Here is a 24,739-nt window from a genome sequence, read left to right on the forward strand (position 1 = left end):
GGCCTGTGGTGCGGCAAATAAAACCTGTCATGGCTCTACTCAGGAAACGGGCCTGGGTGTGAATTTATTTCAGGATACGGAACAGAAAGTAGGTGAGCTCTGCAGCAAGCTGGCACAACACCCAGAACTTTTGTTAAGTTTTATTTTTATTTCACCTCATACAGAAACACAGTTACATAACCTGCCTTAGTAAAATTTTCACTTTGGGGTCCAGCATCATGGCGAAACTTGAAATTGGGAGGGACGTAAAAATCATCACCTAGCCCTGGAAGGGGATTGGAGCCTGATAGCGGAAGACCCCACTTCTCCGGCTTCTTCTTCTGGGGTGGGGTGCTGTACATGGAGCAGAATGTTGTCGAGCCTGCCATGATGTTCTACGTAAGAACTTACAAGCCTGTCATTTCCCTAAGACAGCAGTCTCTTGGTTGAAGATTCATACTTTTACTTTTCTTGGTCACCTTCCTCAGAATAGGTATTATTTTTAACATGTCTAACCTTTCCCATTGCCTCCAAGTTAAAAAAATATTTGTATTATAATAGTTCACAGTATGTCACAGTAAAAGAGTTTTGATCATTTTCTACCATAAAAGAGGCAGACTCTTAAAAAAAAGCAAAACATACTTTTACAATCCATTCATACCATCAGCAGCATCCACACAAAGCAGCCAGAGAACCATAAATACATTTGTCAACCTCAGGAAGTAGTAGTCACATGTTAACGAGGTACTTGGAACCTCCAGGGAAGCGCCCAGAAGAGGCAACCGGCTGGCCTTTGAGGGTTGCTGTCTTTCCAGTGAGAACTGGCCAAGTGTGTCCCATCCCTTTGTTACTGAGCCTTCTGGAAGAGGCCAGAGCCTGGGTCATAGGCCCAGCTGCAGAGTGGGCTGCGACCCCGCCTGCCCCTCCCCACTCTTGACGATGTCCGTCCGGCAGAGGACGTACCTGGAAATGATTTTGTGAAAAGTGTAGCGGAAGTCTCGGTTCCGATAGGCATAGACGATGGGGTTGACAGCCGAGTTGGCGTGTGACAGGAGGATGGCTATGTTCATCGCCCACTTGGGCTTCTCCTTGGCCCAGGTTGGCTGGAAGAGCGAGGCGCAGTTGATGGCGTGGACTGGCAGCCAGCACAGGGCGAAGATTCCAACAATCATGGCCAGGGACTTGGCCGCGTGGATCTCCCGCTGGAGGACGGTCCTTGAGTGGTCCATGAGCTCTGTGCGCTGTAGCTGCCTGCAGGCCACCAGGAAGATCTTGACGTAGATGACCAGCATGATGAGTAGTGGGGGCAGGACACAGCCGAAGAAGTTGAAGTACACCATGTAGCTCATGGGCACCACGTTTTCAAAGAGGCACCTGATGAGGCAGCAGCTCACGTTCGCGGCTCCGTCCCCCAGCTCCGTGCAGTTGACGGCGCTTTTTCTGCTGTTCCACCCCAAGAATGGCGTCAGGCCAATGCCAAAGGCCAGGACCCAGAGGGCAGCAATGACTCCTCTAGCTCGGGCCCCAGTGACCAGACTCTTATACCTGTTCAAAAGGACATGGTCTGTTACAGCAAACTCAGAGCACCCCACCATCTCTGCTTTCTGTGCCAGGACTTGACCCCAACAGCCTCAGGTCCACACTCAGAGGACGCTACAGGCTTTTGTCTGCAACACTGATGACAGTCAAATGTATAAACAGCTTTGCTTCAACAAGATTTTCATTCTTACTAACTCACCTCTGATGATAAATCATGGTCAAGGAGAGCAAGTAGCAAACTCTTCTTTAAAACAATATTTGTTTGGCTGCGCCAGCTCTCAGTTGTGGCAGTCAAGATTTTTCAGTTGCGGTATGCAGGGTACCAAGGGAACATTTCATGCAAAGATGGGCTCAATAAAGGACAGAAATGGTATGGACCTAACAGAAGCAGAAGATATTAAGAACAGGTGGCAAGAATACACAGAAGAACTGTACAAAAAAGATCTTCATGACCCAGATAATCATGATGGTGTGATCATTCACACTCACCTAGAGCCAGACTTCTTGGAATGCGAAGTCAAGTAGGTCTTAGGAAGCATCACTACGAACAAAGCTAGTGGAGGTGATGGAATTCTAGTTGAAATGCTAAAAGATGATGCTGTGAAAGTGCTGCACTCAATATGCCAGCAAATTTGGAAAACTCAGCAGTGGCCACAGGACTGGAAAAGGTCAGTTTTCATTCCAATCCCAAAGAAAGGCAATGCCAGAATGCTCAAACTGCTGCATAGTTGCACTCATCTCACACACTAGTAAAGTCATGCTCAAAATTCTCCAAGCCAGTCTTCAGCAATACGTGAACTGTGAACTTACAGGTGTTCAAGCTGGCTTTAGAAAAGGAAGAGGAACCAGAGATCAAATTGCTGGATCATAGAGAAAGCAAGAGAGTTTCAGAAAAACGTCTATTTCTGCTTTATTGACTATGCCAAAGCCTTTGACTGTGTGGATCACAATAAACTGTGGAAAACTCTGAAAGAGATGGGAATACCAGACCACCTGACCTGTCTCTTGAGAAATCCATATGCAGGTCAGGAAGCAACAGTTAGAACTGGACATGGAACAACAGAATGGTTCCAAGTAGGAAAAGGAATACGTCAAGGCTGTATATTGTCACCCTGCTTATTTAACTTATATGCAGAGTACATCATGAGAAACGCTGGGCTGGAAGAAGCACAAGCTGGAATCAAGATTGCTGGGAGAAATATCAATAACCTCAGATATGCAGATGACACCACCCTTATGGCAGAAAGCAAAGAAGAACTAAAGAGCCTCTTGATGAAAGTGAAAGAGGAGAGTAAAAAGTTGGCTTAAAGCTCAACATTCAGAAAACAAAGATCATGGCATCTGGTCCCATCACTTCATGGCAAATAGATGGGGAAACAGTGGAAACAGTGGCTGACTTTATTTTGGGGGGCTCCAAAATCACTGCAGATGGTGGTTGCAGCCATGAAATTAAAAGATGCTTACTCCTTGGAAGGAAAGTTATGACCAACCTAGATAGCATATTAAAAAGCAGAGACGTTACTTTGTCAAAAAAGGTCCATCTAGTCAAGGCTATGGTTTTTCCAGTAGTCATGTATGGATGTGAGAGTTGGACTATGAAGAAAGCCGAGTACCGAAGAATTGATGCTTTTGAACTGTGGTGTTGGAGAAGACTCTTGAGAGTCCCTTGGACTGCAAGGAGATCCAACCAGTCCATCCTAAAGGAGATCAGTCCTGGGTGTTCATTGGAAGGACTCATGTTGAAACTGAAACTCCAATATTTTGGCCACCTGATGGGAAGAGCTGACTCATTTGAAAAGACCCTGATGCTGGGAAAGATTGAGGGCAGGAGAAGAAGGGGACGACAGAGGATGAGATGGTTGGATGGCATCACTGACTCAATGGACATGGGTTTGGGTAGACTCCAGCAGTTGGTGATGGACAGGGAGGCCTGGCGTGCTGCGATTCATGGGGTCGCAAAGAGTCGAACACGACTGAGCGACTGAACTGAACTGATGCAGGATCTAGTTCCCTGACCAGGAATCAAACCTGGACCCTCTGGTTTGGGAGCATGGAGTCCTAGCCACTGGACCGTCAGGGAAGTCCCAAGTGGCAAATTCTTAAAGGCTGCTTTCTGATTACCCAGATACCAACCTTGGGTCTAGATCTCCTACAAGACACAAACAAGATACACAAGGGAACAAAACCCACAAAGACCCCTGCTCTTCAGGGACTTAGTTCTAGTAGGGGGACAGATCATAATGAACAACAAACATCAGTCAGTAAGTTACATAGTGTGTTAGAAGGAGACGCGTAATATAAAAAAGGAAAAAGCAGAGTGCAGAAGGTGAGGTATGATAAGATGCCCTTGAACAAGAACCTGAGAAGTGAGGCCTGGAGGCCGCTTGAGTCCGGCAGTACCACCTAGTGGCTCTGGGTGAGAAGACTGGTCTCCCACAAACACCCAGGAAGAACTGTTCCACCCCCAACCTCCCACACCAAACTCCCTGGGGAAATGCTGAGAACAGTTCTGGGAGCATCCCTAGCTGTCTCAGCTTGCAGCAAAGTTGATAAAAGTTGGGAAAGAATGTAGCAAATATTAAATTTTTTAAAGTAACTTTTAGACCATTCAGTTCAGTTCAGTTGCTCAGTCATGTCCGACTCTTTGCGACCCCATGAACCACAGCACGCCAGGCCTCCCTGTCCATCACCAACTCCTGGAGTTCACTCAAACTCATGTCCATCAAGTCGGTGATGCCATCCAGCCATCTCATTCTCTGTTGTCCCCGTCTCCTCCCACCCTCAATCCCTCCCAGCATCAGACTCTTCCAGTGAGTCAACTCGTCGTATGAGGTGGCCAAAGTATTGCAGTTTCAGCTTTAGCATCAGTCCTTCCAATGAACACCCAGGATTGATCTCCTTTAGAATGGACTGGTTGGATCTCCTTGCAGTCCAAGGGACTCTCGAGAGTCTTCTCCAGCACCACAGTTCAAAAGCATTAGTTCTTCAGCAATCAGATTTCTTCACAGTCCAACTCTCACATCCATACATGACCACTGGAAAAACCATAGCCTTGACTAGACGGACCTTGGTTGGCAAAGTAATTTAACTCTTACTTAAAATCTCTAGAAATCATAATAGACGTTTTGGACATTTTGCTATCAACTAGCCTAAAACAACAGTTTATAGGAAAGACAAACTTTGCTATTCATAGGTGGTCCCTAATATGTATTCGACATAATGTATTGAAAAAAGATGAAATAAATCATTACTTAATCTCTGGGAAGAGAGCTGGGCAGTAACTGGGTACACATTATCCTGGGACTTGTCTATGGAATGTGTCTGATCTTTGCTGCGGGACCAAGCCCACACTTGTCCGTGTGGCCCACAGAACCTCAGGCCACCGCCCCATGTGCCCCCAGCCTGTGGCTCCCCACAGCAGCCTCCTGGCCCAGCTGCTCTCTGTCTCAAAGATCACCTCCTTTCCAGCTCAGCTCAGAGGCGGAGGGGGCCGCGCCCACTCTCCGGCCCCTGACACACACCTGTCACAGGGCTTTGTTTACGTTACAGGTGTCTGCCCTTCGACTAGAATATCCAGGCTCTTAAGGACTCGGACCTTGTCCCTTTGCATCAGCATCCCTAGGAGCTAGCAAAGTGCCTGGCACATAGGGGGCTCTTAGTAATGAGCTCACACACACATTCTGACTTGTTACCAGACAGCTTTAGAGAGCCTGCTCCTTAGGAATGCCCGATGCTGGGGCCGGGACAGGCAGCAGAACTGGTCTACTGGGGAGGTCTCGCCTCCCGTTGGCCACAATCCCTCATCTCTGCTACCAGCAACAGGCAGCTCAGCTGAGGGGCCTTGATGGCAAAGGACCCAAGGGCGCAGCTGCCATTCAGCTGCATCTATTTCCAACTCCCCTCTGCTTTCCTCCTTGTTTAGGAATGTAAAGCCATTCCTTACAGAAACATCTTTCCCAGTCATGACTGCACCAGGGATGTGAAGAACGTAGTCAGGCCCTTGCATGGTAACAGGGCCACCTCCTGCAGACACAACTCTTAGTCACAGAACCTTAGGCCCACGAGGCAACCTCTGCAGCGGCCCTGCCCTCACACCTCTGCTTTTCTTAAGTGCAGACCAGCTGAGTGCAGACCAGCCCCGGGGATGAATTAAATCAGGGCAAGCAAATTCTCGCTCAGTCATGGACTGGGGTTGCTACAGGAGGTGGTTTTAGCCAATGAGACAAAGGAAGTCTGCTAGAATACTTCCAAGAGAGATTTTATATGGTAGAAGGAGAGAGACCTATGAGGAGAGCTCCTCCCCCATGCCCATCCATTTCTGCTTTTCTGGGAGGCCGTGAGGCCCAGAGCTACAGCAGCCATCCTGTAACCATGAGGCAGGAGCCTAAAAAACAAGGCTAATGGCAAAGCAGAAGTAAGGAAAGAGTCCAGGTTCTCAATGGTGTGTTTTAACCCCTACACCAACTCTAGAACCACCACGGTTCCATATTCTAGCTCAAGAGAGAACTGACGGTCTTGACTGCTTAAAAGTCACTGTTCAGTTCAGTTGCTCAGTCGTGTCCGACTCTTTGTGACCCCATGAATCTCAGCACGCCAGGCCTCCCTGTCCATCACCAATTCCCGGAGTTCACTCAAACTCATGTCCATCAAGTCGGTGATGCCATCCAGCCATCTCATCCTCTGTCGTCCAGTTCTCCTCCTGCCCCCAATCCCTCCCAGCATCAGAGTCTTTTGCAATGAGTCAACTCTTCCCATGAGGTGGCCAAAGTATTGGAGTTTCAGCTTCAGCATCAGTCCTTCCAATGAACACCCAGGACTGATCTCCTTTAGGATGGACTGGCTAGATCTCCTTGCAGTCCAAGGGACTCTTAAGAGTCTTCTCCAACACCACAATTCAAAAGCATCAATTCTTCGGTGCTCAGTTTTCTTCACAGTCCAACTCTCACATCCATACATGACCGTTGGAAAAACCATAGCCTTGACCAGACGGACCTTTGTTGGCAAAGTAATGTCTCTGCTTTTTAATACGCTATCTAGGTTGGTCATAACTTTCCTTCCAAGGAGTAAGCGTCTTTTAATTTCATGGCTGCATCACCATCTGCAGTGATTTTGGAGCCCCCCAAAATAAAGTCTGACACTGTTTCAACTGTTTCCTCTAGTTCCCATGAAGTGATGGGACCAGATGCCATGATCTTAGTTTTCTGAATGTTGAGCTTTAAGCCAACTTTTTCCACTCTCCTCTTTCACCTGCAGCTAAAAGGATGCTTATATAAGCTGGAAGGGATTTTTATCTTGTCTTTGGAAGGAAAGTTATGACCAACCTTGATAGTATATTAAAAAGCAGAGACATTACTTTGCCAACCAAGGTCCGTCGAGTCAAGGCTATGGTTTTTCCCGTGGTCATGTATGGATGTGAGAGTTGGACTGTGAAGAAAGCTGATCGCCGAAGAATCGATGCTTTTGAACTGTGGTGCTGGAGAAGACTCTTGAGAGTCCCTTATACTGCAAGGAGATCCAACCAGTCCATTCTAAAGGAGATCAATCCTGGGTGTTCATTGGAGGGACTGATGCTAAAGCTGAAACTGCAATACTTTGGCCACCTCATGCGACGAGTTGACTCACTGGAAAAGAGTCTGATGCTGGGAAAGGTTGGGGGCGGGAGGAGAAGGGGACGACGGAGAATGAGATGGCTGGATGGCATCACCGACTCTGTGGACATGAGTTTGAGTGAACTCCGGGAGTTGGTGATGGACAGGGAGGCCTGGTGTGCTGTGATTCATGGGATCGCGGAGAATCGGACACGGCTGAGCGACTGAACTGAACTGAACTGAGTCCAACTTCTCTATTTTACAAATGAGGAAATAGAGATACAAAGTTTTTAGGTAACAAAGGCAATATAAGAATATAAGAACCAAAGACCAAAGCCACATTCGGACTGGAGGCCCCTGTTCCTCGCACCACATTACGCTGCTTTTTTAATTTTACTTGTGTCTGAGCAACATTAGAGTCCTCTGGACACAAAAGGGTCCCAGGGGTGGGGGTGTTTCCTGCCAGAGTTCAAAACAACTGGAACGCAACCACATCTGAACTCACAACTGCTGGATCCTGCCTGTGAAAAATAACTTTCATGCTCAGTTGTCTTAGATGAGAAAAAGCAGCTAATTTCATCTGGGGAGCCTCTGGTCACAGCTTTCTCTGTAAACCCCATCACGGCCTTTCTCCTCCAGTGGTTCATTATTTCATTCAGAGTTCTCCCTTTGAGCCATGCACTCTGCTGGCACAGAGAACAGAATTACAGTCCTTGTGGGTGATAGAGCTAATGGAATAGACAAAAAATAAACAGGTAAACACACAAACATACAAGTCAGAAGGAATTTGGCCAAATCAAAATGAACAGGGTACAGATAAGAGAAATCCAGGAAGAGCTCAGACACGGCATCAGGGAAGCCTCTTAGACAGTGGCAAAGAAGGAGAAAAGGGTCTGGAAACTGGGAAGAGTGGCTTTCTAAGCAGAGGAAACAGTGACTACAGACACGGAATTAAAAAATGCTTGCTCCTTGGAAGAAAAACTATGACAAACTAGACAGTGTATTAAAAAGCAGAGATCACTTTGCCCACAAATGCCTGTATAGTCAAAGCTATGGTTTTTCCAATAGTCATGTATGGATGTGAGAGTTGGACCATAAAGAAGACTGAGCACCTAAGAATTAATGCTTTTGAACTGTGGTGTTGGAGAAGACTCTTGAGAGTCCCTTGGACAGCAAGATCAAACCAGTCAATCCTGAAGGAAATCAACCCTGAATATTCACTGGAAGGTCTGATGCTAAAGCTGAAGCTCCAATACTTTGGCCACCTGATGCGAAGCCTGACTCACTGCAAAAGACCCTGATGCTGGAAAAGACTGAAAGCAGGAGGAGAAGTGGATAATAGAGGAAGAGACGGCTAGATGGCATCACCGACTCAATGGACATGAGTTTGAGCAAGCTTAGGGAGATAGTGAAGGACAGGGGAGCCTGGGTTGCTGCAGTCCATGGGGTCACAGAGTCGGACACGACTGAGCAACTCAACAACAAGAAGCAGAGAGAATAGAATGTGCAAGGCTTCCAGACAGGAAGGGAATTTACTCTCCCAGAGAAGCAGGAGGGAATGTGAATGAACCTCAAGCAAGGCGGGGCGTCCCCAGGCCACGGGGAGGGGCAAAATGTGACACTCAGCTGCCCCAGAGCAGTGAGGAGCCAGGGGGTGGAAGGCTGGGCCTCAAGGCAAGCTGCGCTGGTATAGAGATCCCTGCAGAGATGGAGTTTAGAGGAGCAAGAAGGCAAGCAGGGCAGTTAGGAAACTTTCAGTGGTTGACTTGAGAGAAGACACCGGCATGGAGCAGGGTGACAGCAAGGACTGTACACACAGACACCCCCGCCAGAGCAGTCTCTGAATCTCACGGCCAGACGCCCTGTTCTGGAGACACGTCCCTGCAGACCGCCCCCCACCAGCTGCACAGAGCACATCAGAAACACGGACTCCCCCACCTGAGCACAGCACCACCTGCAGGCCCGCGCGTCCCACTTAACCCGCGCCCGAGGTCATCACTGGCTCACAGAGGTGGACACTGAGGCTCAGACAGGGCAAAGGATTGGCCTGCGGCTCCGAAGCCACAGTGAGGATGCAGAGCCATTCATCCAATCTGATTCCACTTGTGTCCAAGGCAGGTATTCTCCTGCTCAGGACCTGTGGTTCTTCCCACTATCCCAGCTCCCACCCACACCCCACCTGCCTGCTCACCCAGCCACGGGGCCAGTGTGGGTACAGCCAGCCCAGCTCAGCCGCCCTCTGCTCTTGCCAAAGCTGCTGCTGGTACCAGGGATTCCCCGCCCCCGACTCCGCAGGCAGCCACGAGGGAACGGGCAGAGGACTCTGCTGCCCTCTCAGTAGGCAGTCCTTAGAAGGTGGTAGAAGGACTTTCTTCTGCTAGTGACACAACTAGACCCCCGGGTGGGTGGGGGAATTCAAGACAGAGGCACACCTGGCAGCAGAGCTGCAGCCCCATGATGGCAGGACAGTCAGCGTGCAGGCAGCACTGCCTGGGCCCGGGCGCAGGCGGGGGACGGCCAGGGGTTCTGGAGAGCAGGCAAGGGTTGATGCACTGGGCAGAAGGCTGCAGGGACGACCCCCAGGGGCCCTAGCATTTCACGGGGGCTCTGCTCTCCTCTTCCCATGTCTTCTCCCATCTCCCACTTCCTGCTGGGCCTCTGTCCTCTCCAGAATGCCTGGATTCTACCCTGCCCACCCCTCACTCCTTCTCCCTGTGCACCTCTGGTCTCAGAACATCCTCATGTGTCCCCAGACCATTCCTAAAAGGCAGGCAACATGTCCTTTCCTACATCTGCCTCGAGTGCAGGGCAAGTAAGTGGAAGGTGATAGACAGAGGAGATGTAGGTGCCTCCCCTATCCCCAACAAGCAGGACTGGCTCCAGCCACACAGAAGGGTGTCCTGGGGGCGTCCGGCTCTGGGAAGTGGCTGAACCCTTGCTGTGCTGGACACCCTCCCCACCCCTCCGTGCCTACCACCACGGACGAGTCGGATCAAGACAGTCACATGGCCAGAGTCAACAGAAGGGAACAAGCAGTGTGGACGCCGGGTTAGTCATGCTCACCAGGCATGGCTGAACCAGCACTGGCCTATTTCTGGGGCAGGGCTCCTCCTCCCCTGCAGCCACCTCAGACCAGCCACTGTCTCAGAATTCCCAGCGCTCAGGGAGCTCTGAGTTCAGCGGTTCCCCAAGGGCAGCTGTCCCTGGCAATGACACTGAGTCCAGACAGGGAGAGTCTGAGCTCTGCTCTCAGAAAAATGGGGCCCTTGGTGGCAGCAGAACCTGCCCCACTGCTGCCCAGCCTTTGATCCCAGACATCATGTGCACAAAGCACTTTCTGCATGCAGGTCACTAAGTAAACACACACGGAGTTCTGTCCTGCTTCTTAAAATTGCTGATTGTTCGCTCGGCGTCTTTTTTCTTTACGTTCAGTCTCGCTCACAAGCTTCATTCCTCTGTAACAGAAATACTTCTGCTCTGAAGCAATGTATAATCCTTAGAAAATTTCTCATCTTCTAAAACCACACACAAATAACAACAGGACTTGCATGACAAGGGGCGAGGACAGACCTCTCAAAACCTACCAAGCGCTGTAACTAGAGCACTAACAAAGTAACTCGCACCACCCAGCGGGTAGGTCTCTCGGGGTAGAGCTGCCACGGTGAATATTAACAATGTACCAGGAAGTCTAATGGGAATCCTGGCAAAACTGCGATGAGAGCAAGGCTGACGGGTGCCAAGACGACGAAGCTGGACGAGGAGATGGGAGTGAGTGGGGCCATGACTGCACTGGGTGCCAGCAGGGTGCGGGTGGGGGTACAGGGTGGCCAGCAGGCAGAGAGGCCCAGACCTGGGTCCTGCTTTACTCTCCTTGGCCCCTCTGGACCGCACAGCAGTCACGCTGAGGGGTCTTTCCTCTCCCGCTGAAGCCAGTGATCCTACCACCACCAAGATAACACCTGTATCACCCCAGTACCTTTCTGTTCACCCAGCACACGTGCTCCCATTCACATGACAGGAACCCCCTGCCTGGGGAAGGACAGCTGTCACATTGATTGTCAAACACATCAGTCACCACGCACATAACCAGTTAGCCATCAAGAGGGACGTGGATCCTGGTGACAGCAACCCTGATGCGAAGCGGTCGTTGGAGTGCCACCAGGCTTCTCCACTATAACTGCTCCTCCGTTTATGATGAGTTGTATCTTGTGGTGCATGTACTTTGAGATTTTGTAAATATATCTGAACTTTCCTGGTAGCTCAGATGGTAAACAATCCACCTGCAATGCAGGAGACCCGGGTTTGATCCCTGGGTTGGGAAGATCCCCTGGAGAAGAGAATGGCAACCCATTCCAGTATTCTTGCCTGGGGACTCTTATGGACAGAGGAGCCTGGCAAGCTGAGTCCATGAGGTGAGTATCTTGGCCCTCCTTTAAGTTCCATCAGTGAGTTTTATCACCTATTGACTATTCTTGCCTAAACCGGTTACTACGTTGACAACTGCCAAATTATGACCTGCTTATTAACTCCATCATCCTGCTCATTAATGAGACAGTGAGAGTTCTTCCAAGTGGTTATATAACAAAACAAAGTTCTCCTCACTCTGCTGATTGCAAGGGCCAGGAGAAATGACGCTCCAGCATCCATGAGCACACCAGCCATATCCTGGCTCCTAGACACCATTCTCCACTGAAAGGAAACAGGGCTCCTTGGAGAAATGGCTGATTCTGACGCTAGAACACACAACGGAGCCTGAAAAACCTTTCTGTGCCAGAACATAAGACGTGCTCAAAAACTTAATGGGGATGCTCAGGCAGAAGTCAGCTTGAACGGGCTCCCATCCTCCAAGCCTGGGCAGGAATGGATAGTAATACAATACGTGAAAATAACATTCCCTAACTCCACTGTGTGTAAAAAAGTAATTTAAGGAAGAGCAAAGAAAAGGCAACCTCCTCCCTACAGAAGAAAGCCAACTGATATAGTAAAACAACTGAGAAAAAATAAAATTACCATCTGACAGGTTGATAACTGATCCAGGAAGAATCATCGGTGGGGAAAGCACACCTTCACTGTGATGAACCCTGGTGGCCACAGCGGTAACTAAGTGAGCTTTAACATGACAGCAGTGGACAGATGGACCCCGAGTGCCTTCCTTTGTGACAGGTGGAAATGGACACAACATCAAGCAGGCAGTGTTCCCACCAAAAACTGAATCTAATCGTGAGGAAACGACCAAACCAAAAACAATGTATTGAAAGAGAAGGGAAAAAGGCTGAGGAACTCTTCTGATGAAAGAAAATCAGGACTTCCCTGGTGGTCCAGTGGCTAAGATTCTGAGCTCCCACTGCAGGGGGCCTGTGTTTGATCCCTGACAGGGGAACTAGATCCCACATGCCACAACTAAGACCCAGTACAGGCAAATAAATAAATGTTTACAAACAAATAAACAAAGCCAAAAAAAATATTAGATACACACGTGACCTTTTACTGCAAACCTGGATTTTTTTTTTTAACTGTAAAGAACATGATCAGGGCAGTTGGGACATCTGACTATAGACTATGTCAGTCTTAAAGCTGAGCGTAACTGTGTATGTGGGTGTGGGTGGGTGTAAGACAGAGGAAGCAAAAGCAGTAAAATGTAAGCAATCAGGGATTTGTATCAGTTTTGCAATTTAGAAGTTGTGAAAAAACACACTAGCTCAGAATGACTCATTCTTTCTGAAACCACAGACAAGTCAAATGGATACAAATATGTGTGTGTACACACACACACACACACACACACACAGATATAGGTACAGAGACATATATACACATCCATTAATAGCAGGGACTTTTTAAAAATTTCAGAATGGGTACAGTATATGTGTGCTTGTGTGTGTATGTACACACATACCCACACACATTCATCGTGTAATTTTTAAAAGGTCCCTGCTATTAAAAAACTACATTTCTAACGATTTTAGAAAATGCCAAACTTAAGAGCTAAGTCTCCCCTTGGAAACACAGCCTTGTTTTTCTCCTTCCTTTCCTTGTGGGTTGCGCCAGGACTCCCGCTCTACCCTGCTTTATCCTGAAGACACCTTCCATGGGCTCATCGTGTCTCAGCCACAAGCTGGTCCACACCTATCAGGGCAGGTCCCCCAGCACACACGTGTGCACATGCAAGCACACAGGCTAGTCATTGGGCTGCCTCCTGGGGAGGCTGAGGGAGCAGCATGAGCCCTGCATTAACAGACAGTAGGCTATAGTCCATGGGGTCGCTAAGAGTTGGACACAACTGAGCAACTTCACTTTCACTTTTCACTTTCATGCATTGGAGAAGGAAATGGCAACCCACTCCAGTATTCTTGCCTGGAGAATCCCAGGGACAGAGGAGCCTGTTGGGCTGCCGTCTATGGGGTCGCACAGAGTCGGACACGACTGACGCGACTTTGCAGCAGCAGCGGCAGCATCTAGAAAAGGCCCCACGTGCACAGAAGCTGCGAGGGCGCCTCGCAGAGAGTGCCATGAGAATCAGGAAGAGCCCACAGGTCCAGAATGTGCCAGGCAGGGGAATGGCAGGTGCAAAGAACTGACCTCAGCCAGGGAACTGAGGCGGCTCCTAAGAAGCAGAGCAGACACATAATGGGGGAGGGGAGGGGGCAGGCTGGAGGAGAGACCAGAACTGGTGGGAGGCAGCCCCAGACGCCGCAGGGAGCATCAGGTCAAGGAAGGAGGGGCAGCATGGGTGCAGAGGCTGGTGTAGGGAACAGGGCGGAAGCAGAGGAGCCACCAAAGAGACCTGGCTGGGGGTGCGGGGAGCGCAGCATACAGCACCTGTCTGTGATGCCTTTCAATAGAGATTTTTTTGTTGTTCAGTCGCTCAGTCATGTCCAACTCTTTGCAACCTCAACTGCAGCATGCCAGGCTTTCCTGTTCTTCACCATCTCCCAGAGTTTGCTCAAACTCATGTCCACTGAGTCGATGATGCCATCCAACCATCTCATCCTCTGTCACCCCCTTCTCCTCCTGCTCTCAATCTGCCCAGCATCAGGATCTTTTCCAATGAGTCAGCTTTTTGAATCAGTTGGCCAAAGTATTAGAGCTTCAGTATCAGTCCTTCCAATGAATATTCAGGGTTGATTTCCTTTAGGATTGACTGCTTTGATTTCCATGTCGTCCAAGGGATTCTCGAGAGTCTTCTCCAGCACCAAAATTTAATATTTACAGTCTCCACATTAAAAAAAAACATAGAGAGTGAGTCCACGGCCATCTGGCCCTGACTAGCCATGTCTCTGGCCCTGCTCACTGACTGTCACCCCAGGGCCCACCTCTGGCCTCGGGGTCCTCTCCTGTCCAATGTCCAGTCGGCCTGGCAGTCCCTCTGCTCTGGACTCTGCTGACCTCCCGGCGGACTCTGCTGACCTCCCGGCTGCCTCTGGCATCAGCCTTCTTCCAGGTAGAGAAGTCTAGACACTGCCTGCCTCGAGGATCCCTAAACTCTGTCTCCATCTCCATGGCCTCTGCGCCAGCCACGCTCCTTTCTTCTCACTGGATGACAGGGGGCTGCCCTCCAGTCCACGCCCCTGCTGGCTGCCAGAGTGGCTGTTCTGTAATGCAAACCCGACCTCAGCAGACTCCTGATTAGCCCCTCCTGGCCTTCCAGGTCCCACCTAATTGTCACCTCTCAGAAAACCATGTTTAAGGGCAGCAGAGACACACAAAAGGAAGTAAACTCAAAACCCTCCTAAAAGTGTAAGTGGAAGGAGACGCCCAGCAAGCCAGAGAATCTGGTAAGTTTCCAGAAGCCAGAGGGCAGATGGGATTGTTGGGAGGGGCACGGAGCCTTGAATCAGAAACAGGGTGGCCGGGACAAGAGGCTTCAACCTCGGACAGCAGGCTCTAGACAGGGTTTAGAGGAGGAGCGGAGGTCAAGGCAAAGGCTTGCTGGCCAGCCTGGGGCAACCTCACCCCACCCCCACTGTGCTGGGCATGTATCCCTTGACACCCCACCCTCCCCCAAACTGAAGCTCCAGACCCAGCGACAGAGGATAGGGTTGGGGTTGGGGGGAGAGTTTTGATTATATATATAGTCTGTGCCACAGCAAGAATCTCAATCATGTGAATCCAAAACTGGCCTTTCAAAGTCAAGTCCAGAAACTTAACCTTAAATCAAAAGGAAAAATATGAATGGTAAAATTAAAAAAAAGAAGAACTGGGGTGGGGGAAGTCAAGGAACTCATCCAGGGGAGAATGAATAGGTAAGCACGGGAACCTTTTGTGTAAGAGGACATCTAAGAGACAAAATCAGTCAAGGAGGGAAAGTATCCACCTGTCAAGAACCCCAGAAGGAAAAACAGGGAATGGACATAAGGAAATAATCTAGAAAACTTATCTTTTAAGATTTCAGAGCTGACAGAAAACCTCAGTCTTCAGACTGGAAAGATGTCATCCTCAGATGAAGGAGAAGAGCTGAAAGTGAGTATTTAAAGCCAACCTCATGGGCTTCCCTGGTGGCTCAGATAGTAAAGAATCCACCTGCAATGTGGGAGACCTGCATTGGATCCCTGGGTTGGGAAGATCCCCTGGAGAAGGAAATGGCAACCAACTCCAGTGGCCAGCCTGGAGGATTCCATGGACAAGGGAACTAACACTTTCATTTCATGCAAATTCAGGACCCCAAGCAAAGCAAAGGATCCCAAAGGCTTCCAAGTGAAAGGTTGTTGCTGAACCACAGAAAGATACCGGGATTCTTGGCCTCCGGAGGAGAAGAATTCAATCCAGGGCCAGAGATGAGGCTTGATCGCTCAGAGCTTTTGTGTAATAAAGTTTTATTAGAGTATAGAAGAGATAGAGAAAGCTTCTGACATAGGCATCAGAAGAGGGCAGAAAGAGTACCCCCTTGCTAGTGTTAGCAATGGAGTTATATACTCTCTGCTGCTGCTGCTGCTAAGTCACTTCAGTCGTGTCCGACTCTGTGTGACCCCATAGACGGAAGCCCACCAGGCTCCCCCGTCCCTGGGATTCTCCAGGCAAGAACACTGGAGTGGGTTGCCATTTCCTTCTCCAATGTGTGAAAGTGAATCCAAAGAATGTCTGGAGGTTGTAAAGACCTCACCAGATCTACTCCCATACTTTACATTTTAAGATAACAGAATTAGCCAGAAGGTTTAATCCAGAGACTGTCCTCAGGCAGGATACATTATTTTTATACAAGAAAACATGAGTTACAAAGAACCACCACACCCACACTCACGTCAGATTTCTTGAGCAACCCTGGGTGTCAAAGCAAAGCCTTCCAGCCTCTGACCACATCCAGTCCAACCGCCAACCACATGTGAGGAAGAAACCATGTTTTTGGCATGGAAGAACCCAGGTCCTAAAAATGATCCCTAAGGGTGGTACCAACTCGATGGACATCAGTTTGAGTGAACTCCGGGAGTTGGTGATGGACAGGGAGGCCTGGCGTGCTGTGGTTCACGGGGTCACAAAGAGTCAGACACGACTGAGTGACTGAACTGAACTGAACTGAAGGGTGGTACACAGACACACACATGTGGGATCCCAGAAAGAGGAAAGCAAACATGGCGGAGGAAAGAAATGGCAGAACCACCTGAAGAGCATGACAGGCAGAACCCCTGCGACACCCACATGGTACCAGCACCCTCCACAATGAGGACGTGTGGGAGCCAGGCCGTCTTTCAATTTCCAAATGGGAAGCTCATGGTCCAAACACAGGGCAGACTAAAATCTGACATCATTCTGAGCAGTGGGAGGCACCCACAAACAGAACCCGAGTGACCCGCCTTTAAGACCATCTCAGACAGCAACCCACTCCAGTATTCTTGCCTAGGAAATCCCATGGACAGAGGGGCATGGCGGGCTGCAGTCCATGGGGTTGCAGAGAGTCAGACGCGACTTAGCAACTGAGCATGCACCTAGAGAAGATAGGTTAGTGATAGGTGTGCATTTCTCCTCCAGTCGAATGCTCTGCTCGGAGTGAGTGAGAAACACATGAGCAAAACATTATATTATACATGCCAGATATTTGTTTCTACCTTTTGTAACTTCTCCACAAAGTGCAGGGAACTTTACCATAGGTAGGGAATAAAACACAGGAGATATTAACACTGACAGTGTAAAAACAACAATACAGTATAAACGTATTCAATACGTAATTTCTGTAGGAAGAAACTAAGAAGCAGTGGAGGTGTTTGACAGGCAAAGTGGGAAACCAAAGGTCAGACTGGGTGACTTACTTCCCACAATTTACCCTTTTCCACAGTTCCGATCTCTTTACTACAGCAGGGATCACCTTTTAAAAATGAAACCTCTATCAAGTAGGCGAAACCACATACCTGCTCAAAGTGAGGTAGAGATGGGGTGACAGCAGGGGCAGAGAGATGGGGGAGGAACACTTTTCCTTCTTTTTCTCGACAGCTAACACATACTGCCTACAAGTGATGGCATTAGAAACAGAGGATGAAATATGATCCACAGGAAAAAAAATCAAAGTGTAACAGAAATCGAAGGCAACGGGCCAGGGAAGAGGGCTTGGGTTGCATGGGAGAGAGTCAACAGGTTCTTTCTGTTAAAGGAGGCAGCACAAACCCAGTGGTCACCGCAGAAGGGGCACCCGTGTGGGAGGGCCACCCAGGCAGAGTGGCTGGTGTGGGCTTGCCTTTTGAACCCTCTGTGCTTCTGAATGCTGACTTCTTCACACTGGTTGATATCTAACACAAAACAAACAGAATCAAGTCCTTCATGGACTTATGGTGCCTTGAGGACAAAATCCAAGCTTCTAGGCAAGCTCAGGGCTCCCCTGGACCTGCTAAGCTGGGACCCCCACCCTGAAGCCCGGCAGCCCCGCTGCTCTGGCACAGGCCCCACCACAGCTCAAAATGCTCCACCCTCCCGTCTATCCCCCACAGGAAACTCCAGCCTCTGCCCTCCAGAGACAGCACTGCTCCCCTTGTCAGCCTGCTGAGTTGGAAGGACACACTCAGTCTGTTCCCAACTTTAATTATTTGAAAAAAGGGACATTTGCTTTTTGCCGTTCAGTTCCTGCTGCCCAGGGCAGTGTCTCCAGCCTGCCAGCCTCTGAGGTCAACCTCTTAATGGGTTGCCGGGGTGGGGCAGAGGGGAGGGGAGACAGGGAGAAGCACGGGGAAGCCCAGTTCCTGAGGGTAATGAAGCATCAGGAAAGGTTGGGCCTCACTTCCTGCCTCTGAGGAAGGGGAAGGTGATCGAGATGCCCCTGTGGGTCCCAGCAGCTGAGTCACCTTCTGTGACAGGTCGAAGGCCGGCCAAAGCACAGCCAGCTCCCCCTCCCTCAGCCACAGGGTCCTCTCTGTCTTGGCGACCTCGACCATTCCTAGAAGGGACCGCTCTGTGAGGGGAGTCCTCTGACAGCCCACCCGCACCCTCTCCCTCCGGGGACACAGGCTCGCCCCATCCTGGCCATGTGCCCTGGACTGATGGAGCCCTGGTCACCCCATCTGTGGAGGAGGGGCTGACAGGACGCCCCCCAGAAGGCTGCTGTGAGGACTCACCCAGAGGAGGCACACGGGGGACCCAGTACTTGGAAAAGGTTAAAAGAGCAGCTGCTGCTCACAACCATGTTCCTGTTCGAGGTCTGGACCATACCTGTCCCCCATCTGTCCCTGTCCCTCTGCCATGACCACAGCCAGCAGGTGAGCTGGTGCGAGGGTGACACAGGGCCCCGCAGACAGCTGTGGTCACAGCTCACGAGAATGCAGTTAACTTCACCCCTTTACACATGCTCATTCTCCACATGATCAAAGGTGACCTGCGCTTTCCAGAGTCCAGTGAAAACGCTGCTGAAACCCTGCAGCCAAGCACACTGTCCCTCCTCTGCTGAGGGGCTGCCTGCTGGTCACCATGGTTCAGGGCAGCCTAAGTTGGGGGCAGCTCCCCTCTCCTCCCCACCCCGGATTCTCGGGGCTCCTCGCACCTTGCAGCCCCAGGGGCTCCTACACGACTGTCCAACTGCTCACACTGTACCTGCAGCAAGGGGACAGGACCCCAAGCGCACTCCGGATTGGAGATGGCTGGAGGGGAGTGAGCGGGAGGAGGTGGGGTGGGGGTCCCCCAGGAGCCAGTCAAGAGCTGCTGAGGGATATGGGCAACGAGGCACAGGAGGGACCTTCAGATTCGACTGAGAAGGGGCGGGCCCAGGAGGGGTGACTTGACAGGAATGACTTGGTGGCACCATGGTGACATGGGACACAGAGGCCGAGAGTCTGGTGGTGGGTCGCAGTGGAGAAGCTTCTTGGGGAGGAAACATGGAGCGGCCAGCACGTGGGTGGGGTGAGCAGTGAGGGACTCAGGGTCTTACACTTTCGCACAATGACACAGGTTTCCTGGGGCCACGTAACAAAGCGCTACAAACTTACGTGGTGGCCAAGAACATTTACTCCCTATGGTTCTGGAGGCCAGAGCCTGGAATCATGGTGTGGGCAGGGCTGCACTGAGAGCTCAGAGGATTTGGGGAGGCCGGGTTCTGGAGGCCCAGCACCACTCCAGTCTCTGCCTCCATCCCCACACACCCCCGCTTCTCCCTGCTTGTCTATTTCATAGGGATGGGACTGCACTCAGAAACCAGGTCATCCTGGATAAGCTCCTCCCTGAAGACCTACATGAGTTGATGTTCACGCTTTCCCATCTAAGGATCTGGGGATTAGGATGTGGACATCTTTCTGGGAGCCCCCATTCAACCCGCCGCAGTGGGAATAACCTGGGAGAAAAAGACAGCCCTGCTGTGGAAGAAGGAAGGACCCAAGGCTGGGGTCCTTGGAAAGGTGGGGCTGGGGGCACCCAGAACTGAAACCTTCTTTCCCAGCTGTATTTCAAAACATCATAGGGACTTCCCTAGTGGTCCAGGGGCTAAGACTCCATGCTCCCAATGAAGGGGGCCCAGATTCAATCTGTGGTCAGGGAACTAGATCCCACATGCCCCAACTAAGAGTTCGAATGCCACAACTAACGATCCCGTGTTGCAACCAAGATCTGGCACAAATAAATAGACAAAAATAAATATTAAAAGATAAGAAAAAAAATCACAACATTACAGTTGAATTTTATTATATGGGAACTATAGCTCAATAAAGAAGGCTGAACACCGAAGAACTGATGCTTTTGAACTGTGGTGCTGGAGAAGACGCTTCAGAGTTCCTTGGGCAGCAAGGAGATCAAACCAGTCAATCCTAAAGGAAATCAGTCCTGAATATTCATTGGAAGGACTGAGGCTGAAGCTCTAATACTTTGGCCACCTGATGCAAAGAGCTGACTTTTTTGTAAAGACCCTGATGCTGGGAAAGACTGAAGGCAGGAAGAGAAGGGGCGACAGAGGATCAGATGGATGGATGGCATCATCGACTCAATAGACATGAGTTTGAGCAAACTCTGGGAGACAGTGAAGGACAGGGAAGCCTGGTGTGCTGCAGTCCATGGGGGTCACAAACAGTCGGACACGACTGAGTGACTAAACGAGAACAACAAAGCACAATTTTAAAAAAGGAAAAAATGTAAAGAAAACAAAAAGCCACTCAGAATGCCCTGCTGAAAACTTACAGTTCAGCCACTTAAAATGGAGCTCCAAGGATGTCACCTTTCTACCAGAGATGTAGTCTTGCTAAAACTCCCCAACACCTCCCTCCCAGACTGGACATGTGAGGCTCCCAGAAAACAGATGCCACCACATGGCAAAGGGGGCAGGAGGGTCCAGGGACAGAGAGACAGACCCTTCCATCCTGCTGACCGACCCAGCCAACCCAGTGCTCCTGGCAACACCCTCCTTCAGCAGCGCAGCTTGGGAAAACAGCGTCTAGAAGCAGGGAGGCAGGCCTCTAGGCAGGTCAGTCCCACAGCAGCCTGGGGTGTGGCTTGCCGGAACCAGATTAGGGAGGAGGAAGTGCTCTAGTCAGAAATGGCCCCAGGGTGAAGTGAGAGCCAGCAGCTGTGGACAGACACACCCACCCCGCGCCCCCTCCCTGCTGCCCCCTGGGCATCACTGCGCCTGGACCCTGGGCCAGGGCAGGCATCAGGAACCATGCAGACTTGAGTTAGGACAGTCTCCTGTGTAGGTGCCTGTCACTCTGAGGCCGCCTCATCTTTGTGTCCAGCATCTCCTGGACTCCCCTTTCCTGCAACCCTCCTTGGTCAGTATCTGCCTTGACAACCAGGTGGCTATGGGACTGTGGGCTCTGTACTCTTGAGCTGTACCCACCGTGGCCACGCAGGCCTCACTCAGAGCCTTGGGGCACCAGTGACCTGGCACTGACAGTGAGTCCAAACACTGTTCTTGCCCAGGTAAGACATGGGCCTGAGCTCCTGGCCCTCACCTGGCTCCTGCCACCTCTACAGGAGACACCTCCCTCACCAGCTCACTTCCAGCCTCACTCCCATGACCCGTGACCCTAGGGAGGGCCTCAGAGCTGCGTGGGAGCCATGCTAGTGGACAAGGGAGCACTCCCAGTCTCCCTGACTCCCCGAAGTTCTGAAACTTTGGTGGGTCCAGAAGACCCCAGTGAATTCTGATACTGGAATCATGGGGTGATAGGCCCTACCCGACGGATTCTGAGTCAGGAGGGCCTGGTGGGGCCCTGTAATCTCCATTTTAGCTCAAGGGGCCAGGAAGTGTTGAAACAGGAGCCAGGAGAACCTCTCCAGCCTGTGAGAGTGGGCTTAGAGCTGCATGGGGAAGTAGCGGGTGGGAGGGAAGGATGGATGCAACAGAGGCATCCCTTGCCAGGAGGGGTCACACACACCTCATGCAGGCCAGCCAGGAGGGCAGGGGTGCGACAGGGTGGGACGGGCTGCTCTGCCCTCCCCACACCTGCCTCCCGCCCTCAGCAGATGCAAAGGAGAAGTCAGGGGCTGTGATTCACAGTTCTTTCCCCTTAACACACCCACACCCATTCTTTCAAGCCGCCCAGCAGAGACCAGGACAAGAACTGACAGATTCAAACTCCCATGGAACTTCCTGCTGCACGGGCGTGGGGGATGCTTTCTGAAGTTTGAGCAGAGGTCTCTCTGGACCTCCATCAGGGCCAAGCCCAAAAGGGCTTCTAGCAGATGAGGCTGGTGCCTGTGGCTGCCTGCTGGGTGCACTAAGTCCAGAAGGCCACCAAGTAACCAACATGAGGACCAGGAGGTGGGAAAGGGACCTCTATGACAAGAGTGTGCTGTGCACCCCGGACCTCGGAAATTCCTGGGCCCTATTACACCTGAGGAAGGGGTGTCCTGGTCGCAGGTCAAGGGGCAGCAAGTGGAAAGGCCTGGACAGACAGGAGGTTCACAGCCCACCAAGCAGGAGGTTCCTGCTCCTGCTGGGACCCAGATGCAGGGCACAGGGACCAGGCTTGACACTCAAGCCTGCTGGGAGAGTGTTTGTTGTTCCCCGTCAATTCCCCTCAAATAGGTTTCCCTTATAACCACCAACTTACTGCAGGCAGAATCCGCTTTCTGCCCCGGTGGAGAACAGGACGCAGCAGGCAGGCACACCTGGGAATGCAGGGGCTCAGCGCTGAGCCCGTCCTGCTCCCTCACTTGCTCCAGAGCTGCCATTCTGAGCCTCCTCCCTCCCCGACAGGAAGCAGGTACCCACTGCTGGGATTAAAGGATAGGAGTTTAAAGTACCTCTTAGACTTGGCAGACAGCGATTAACTCCTTCCTGTCCCACCTACCCCGTGACTCAGTTTCCCTGTCTCAGTTCTTAGTCCAAAGAGATCCCAAGTTCACCCAACTCAGAAACGCCAAACGGCCTTCAGGCACCAGAGGCAAAGAAAGTGCTTTCAATTAAGCCCTGAGTAACACCCGGGCTCTCAAGCTCACAGCTGCACGTGGGGCTGCACTCCCCTTGCCGCCGCGCTCCATCCCCGAATCCTACATCTTCGGAGTGTGGGACCAAGTGCAACCCTCAAGTCCTCCGGTGTTTGGAAACGCTGGTGGCACCTTCCCAGCGGCTGGGACAGGGCAGCCGGGGATAAACAAGGTTACACAAAGCACGAGGCTCTCAGGCTGTCGGTCTTAGCGAGCCGGGAAGCCCTCTAATTCTTTAAAGTATAAGGGGGTGATTATAGTCCGCGCGCAGCACGCAGGGCTCCCCAAAGTTAAATGCACCTCCCCCGGGTCGGTGCAGCCCGAAGTCTGGCTGTGAGCCCCGTCGTTCTGCCCCGCGCGTCCCAGCGTCCACGGTTGTCCTGGAGCCTCCAGGGCCCCACCAAGCCCAGGGAATGCGGGCGCCCACCTGTGCGCCGGGAGCCTTCCGGGAGCTGCCCGGCCAGGCTGCGCCCCCGGGGCCCAGGGCGGTCCCTACTCGGGTTCCGGAAAGGAGACGCGCGCCCAAGGTGCCCAGAGAGGGTCGGGTGCGGCGCACGTGGGTCGGGAGGCTGTGGGTCGGGAGACTGCGGGCCGGAACTCGAGTGCCTCGCGCTCGCAGCCCGAAGGGTCTGGGTTCCCGGGGGCAGGGACCTCACCTGAGCGGGACGCGCACGGCCAAGTATCTGTCGACTGCCACGGCCAGGAGGCTGAAGATGGAGCTCTGCGTGAGTACGAGCACGAAGCAGGCGAGGAAAAGGCAGCTGTGGAAGTCGGTGCAGAAACCCAGGCTGATGGTGACGGCGAAGGGGATGGCGAACAGCCCCACGGCCACGTCGGCCGCGGCCAGCGACACCAAAAAGTAGTTGGTGGGCGTCTGCAGCGTGCTCGAGGTGCCCACCGCCGCGCACACCAGCACGTTGCCGGCCACCGACAGCGCGGCCAGCGCCAGCTCCAGCGCCACGTACACCGCGTCCTGCGCCTCCAGCGGCATCGCCGCCCGGCCCGCCTCGGGCTCGCCCCGCCGGGCTTTCCGGAGCGCCCGGCCCGCGCTTGCCCCTCTGCGTCTGAGCCTGGGGCTAGAGCTCTGCCGGCCAGCGGGCGGGGCAAGGGCGGCGCGAGGCGGGGGCGGTGCAGCTCAGCGGCCGAGCCCGCCCGGGTCCGTCCCTCCGCCCCCTCCACCCCCTCCGCCCGCCGCGGGGTCCGGCAGAGCCGTGCTTCCCGCGCTCCCTGCACCCTAGCTGGCGGGGCGGTCGGAGCGGTCGCACAGTCCAGCCACCGGGCGCTGGGGGTTCGGGACCGGACTGGCCGCTCGCTCCTCCCCGCCTGTCCCTCCGGCGAGCTCCTCATCCCGCACCGCTGTCCGGGCGGCTGCCCTCGGCCTCCGAATGCTGACCTGCCGGCTCCCCCCACGCCGGTCTTCACGGCCTCGCCCTCTCAACGCTTCCTCGGCCCCCTGGTCACCCCGGTTGAGCTCAGTCCCCAAGTTGAACCCCAGATTCTTGCCCTGCACCCCCTGCCGCCTATCGGACTCCCCAGGAGAACCCAGCCCAAGCCCAGCAGGTCCAAGACCAAGTCTATCCTCAGCCCTGCCCAGGCCCTGCCCCCGCCCCGGACTCAGTGACTGACCTCACCCCCGCCCCCAGTTCGCCCGCCCCGGGAGGTGTGAGGACACCCTCCCAGGGAGGACACCGTCTCCGCGGCCACATCCGTCCGCGGTGCTGCCCATCCCGCTTCCAGGGCTTCTCTGCACCCCAGTCCCGCTGGTGGTCGTTCCTCACTGCCTGCTCTCACCATCCTCCAGCCCCCAT

At 52.3% G+C, this 24,739-nt stretch overlaps 1 protein-coding gene across 2 annotated transcripts; it reads right to left on the reverse strand.

The window, feature by feature from the left end:
- Nucleotides 1–105: 105 nt before the first annotated feature.
- Nucleotides 106–24,514, reverse strand: ADORA2B (adenosine A2b receptor). 2 transcript variants are annotated; one of them, XM_088828932.1, is made up of 4 exons: nt 23,588–24,514; nt 17,447–17,542; nt 943–1,524; nt 106–333 (listed from the first exon to the last, which is right to left on the reverse strand). In XM_088828932.1, the coding sequence occupies exons 1-4, from the start codon at nt 23,920–23,922 to the stop codon at nt 147–149; spliced, it is 1,200 nt and encodes a 399-aa protein (XP_088685058.1). In that variant the 5' UTR covers nt 23,923–24,514; the 3' UTR covers nt 106–146. The 2 variants fall into 2 exon arrangements, with proteins under 2 accessions (XP_088685058.1, XP_055263353.1); XM_055407378.2 differs by lacking the exon at nt 17,447–17,542 and having other exon boundaries at nt 200–1,524; nt 23,588–24,492.
- Between the last annotated feature and the right edge of the window lie 225 nt (nt 24,515–24,739).

Source organism: Moschus berezovskii, chromosome 20 (assembly GCF_049115385.1).
Source record: "Moschus berezovskii isolate FMDL1 chromosome 20, NW_MosBer_1.0, whole genome shotgun sequence".
NCBI classification, from domain to species: Eukaryota; Metazoa; Chordata; class Mammalia; order Artiodactyla; family Moschidae; genus Moschus; species Moschus berezovskii.

Coding starts and splice junctions, on each gene's coding strand:
- ADORA2B (XM_088828932.1), bottom strand. CDS start 23,922: ATGCCGCTGGAGGCGCAGGACGCGGTGTACGTGGCGCTGGAGCTGGCG. Junction 17,543..23,587: donor GCCGTGCGCGTCCCGCTCAG/GTGAGGTCCCTG, acceptor CATCACTTGTAG/GCAGTATGTGTTAGCTGTCG. Junction 334..942: donor TTTCACAAAATCATTTCCAG/GTACGTCCTCTG, acceptor CTCCATGTACAG/CACCCCACCCCAGAAGAAGA.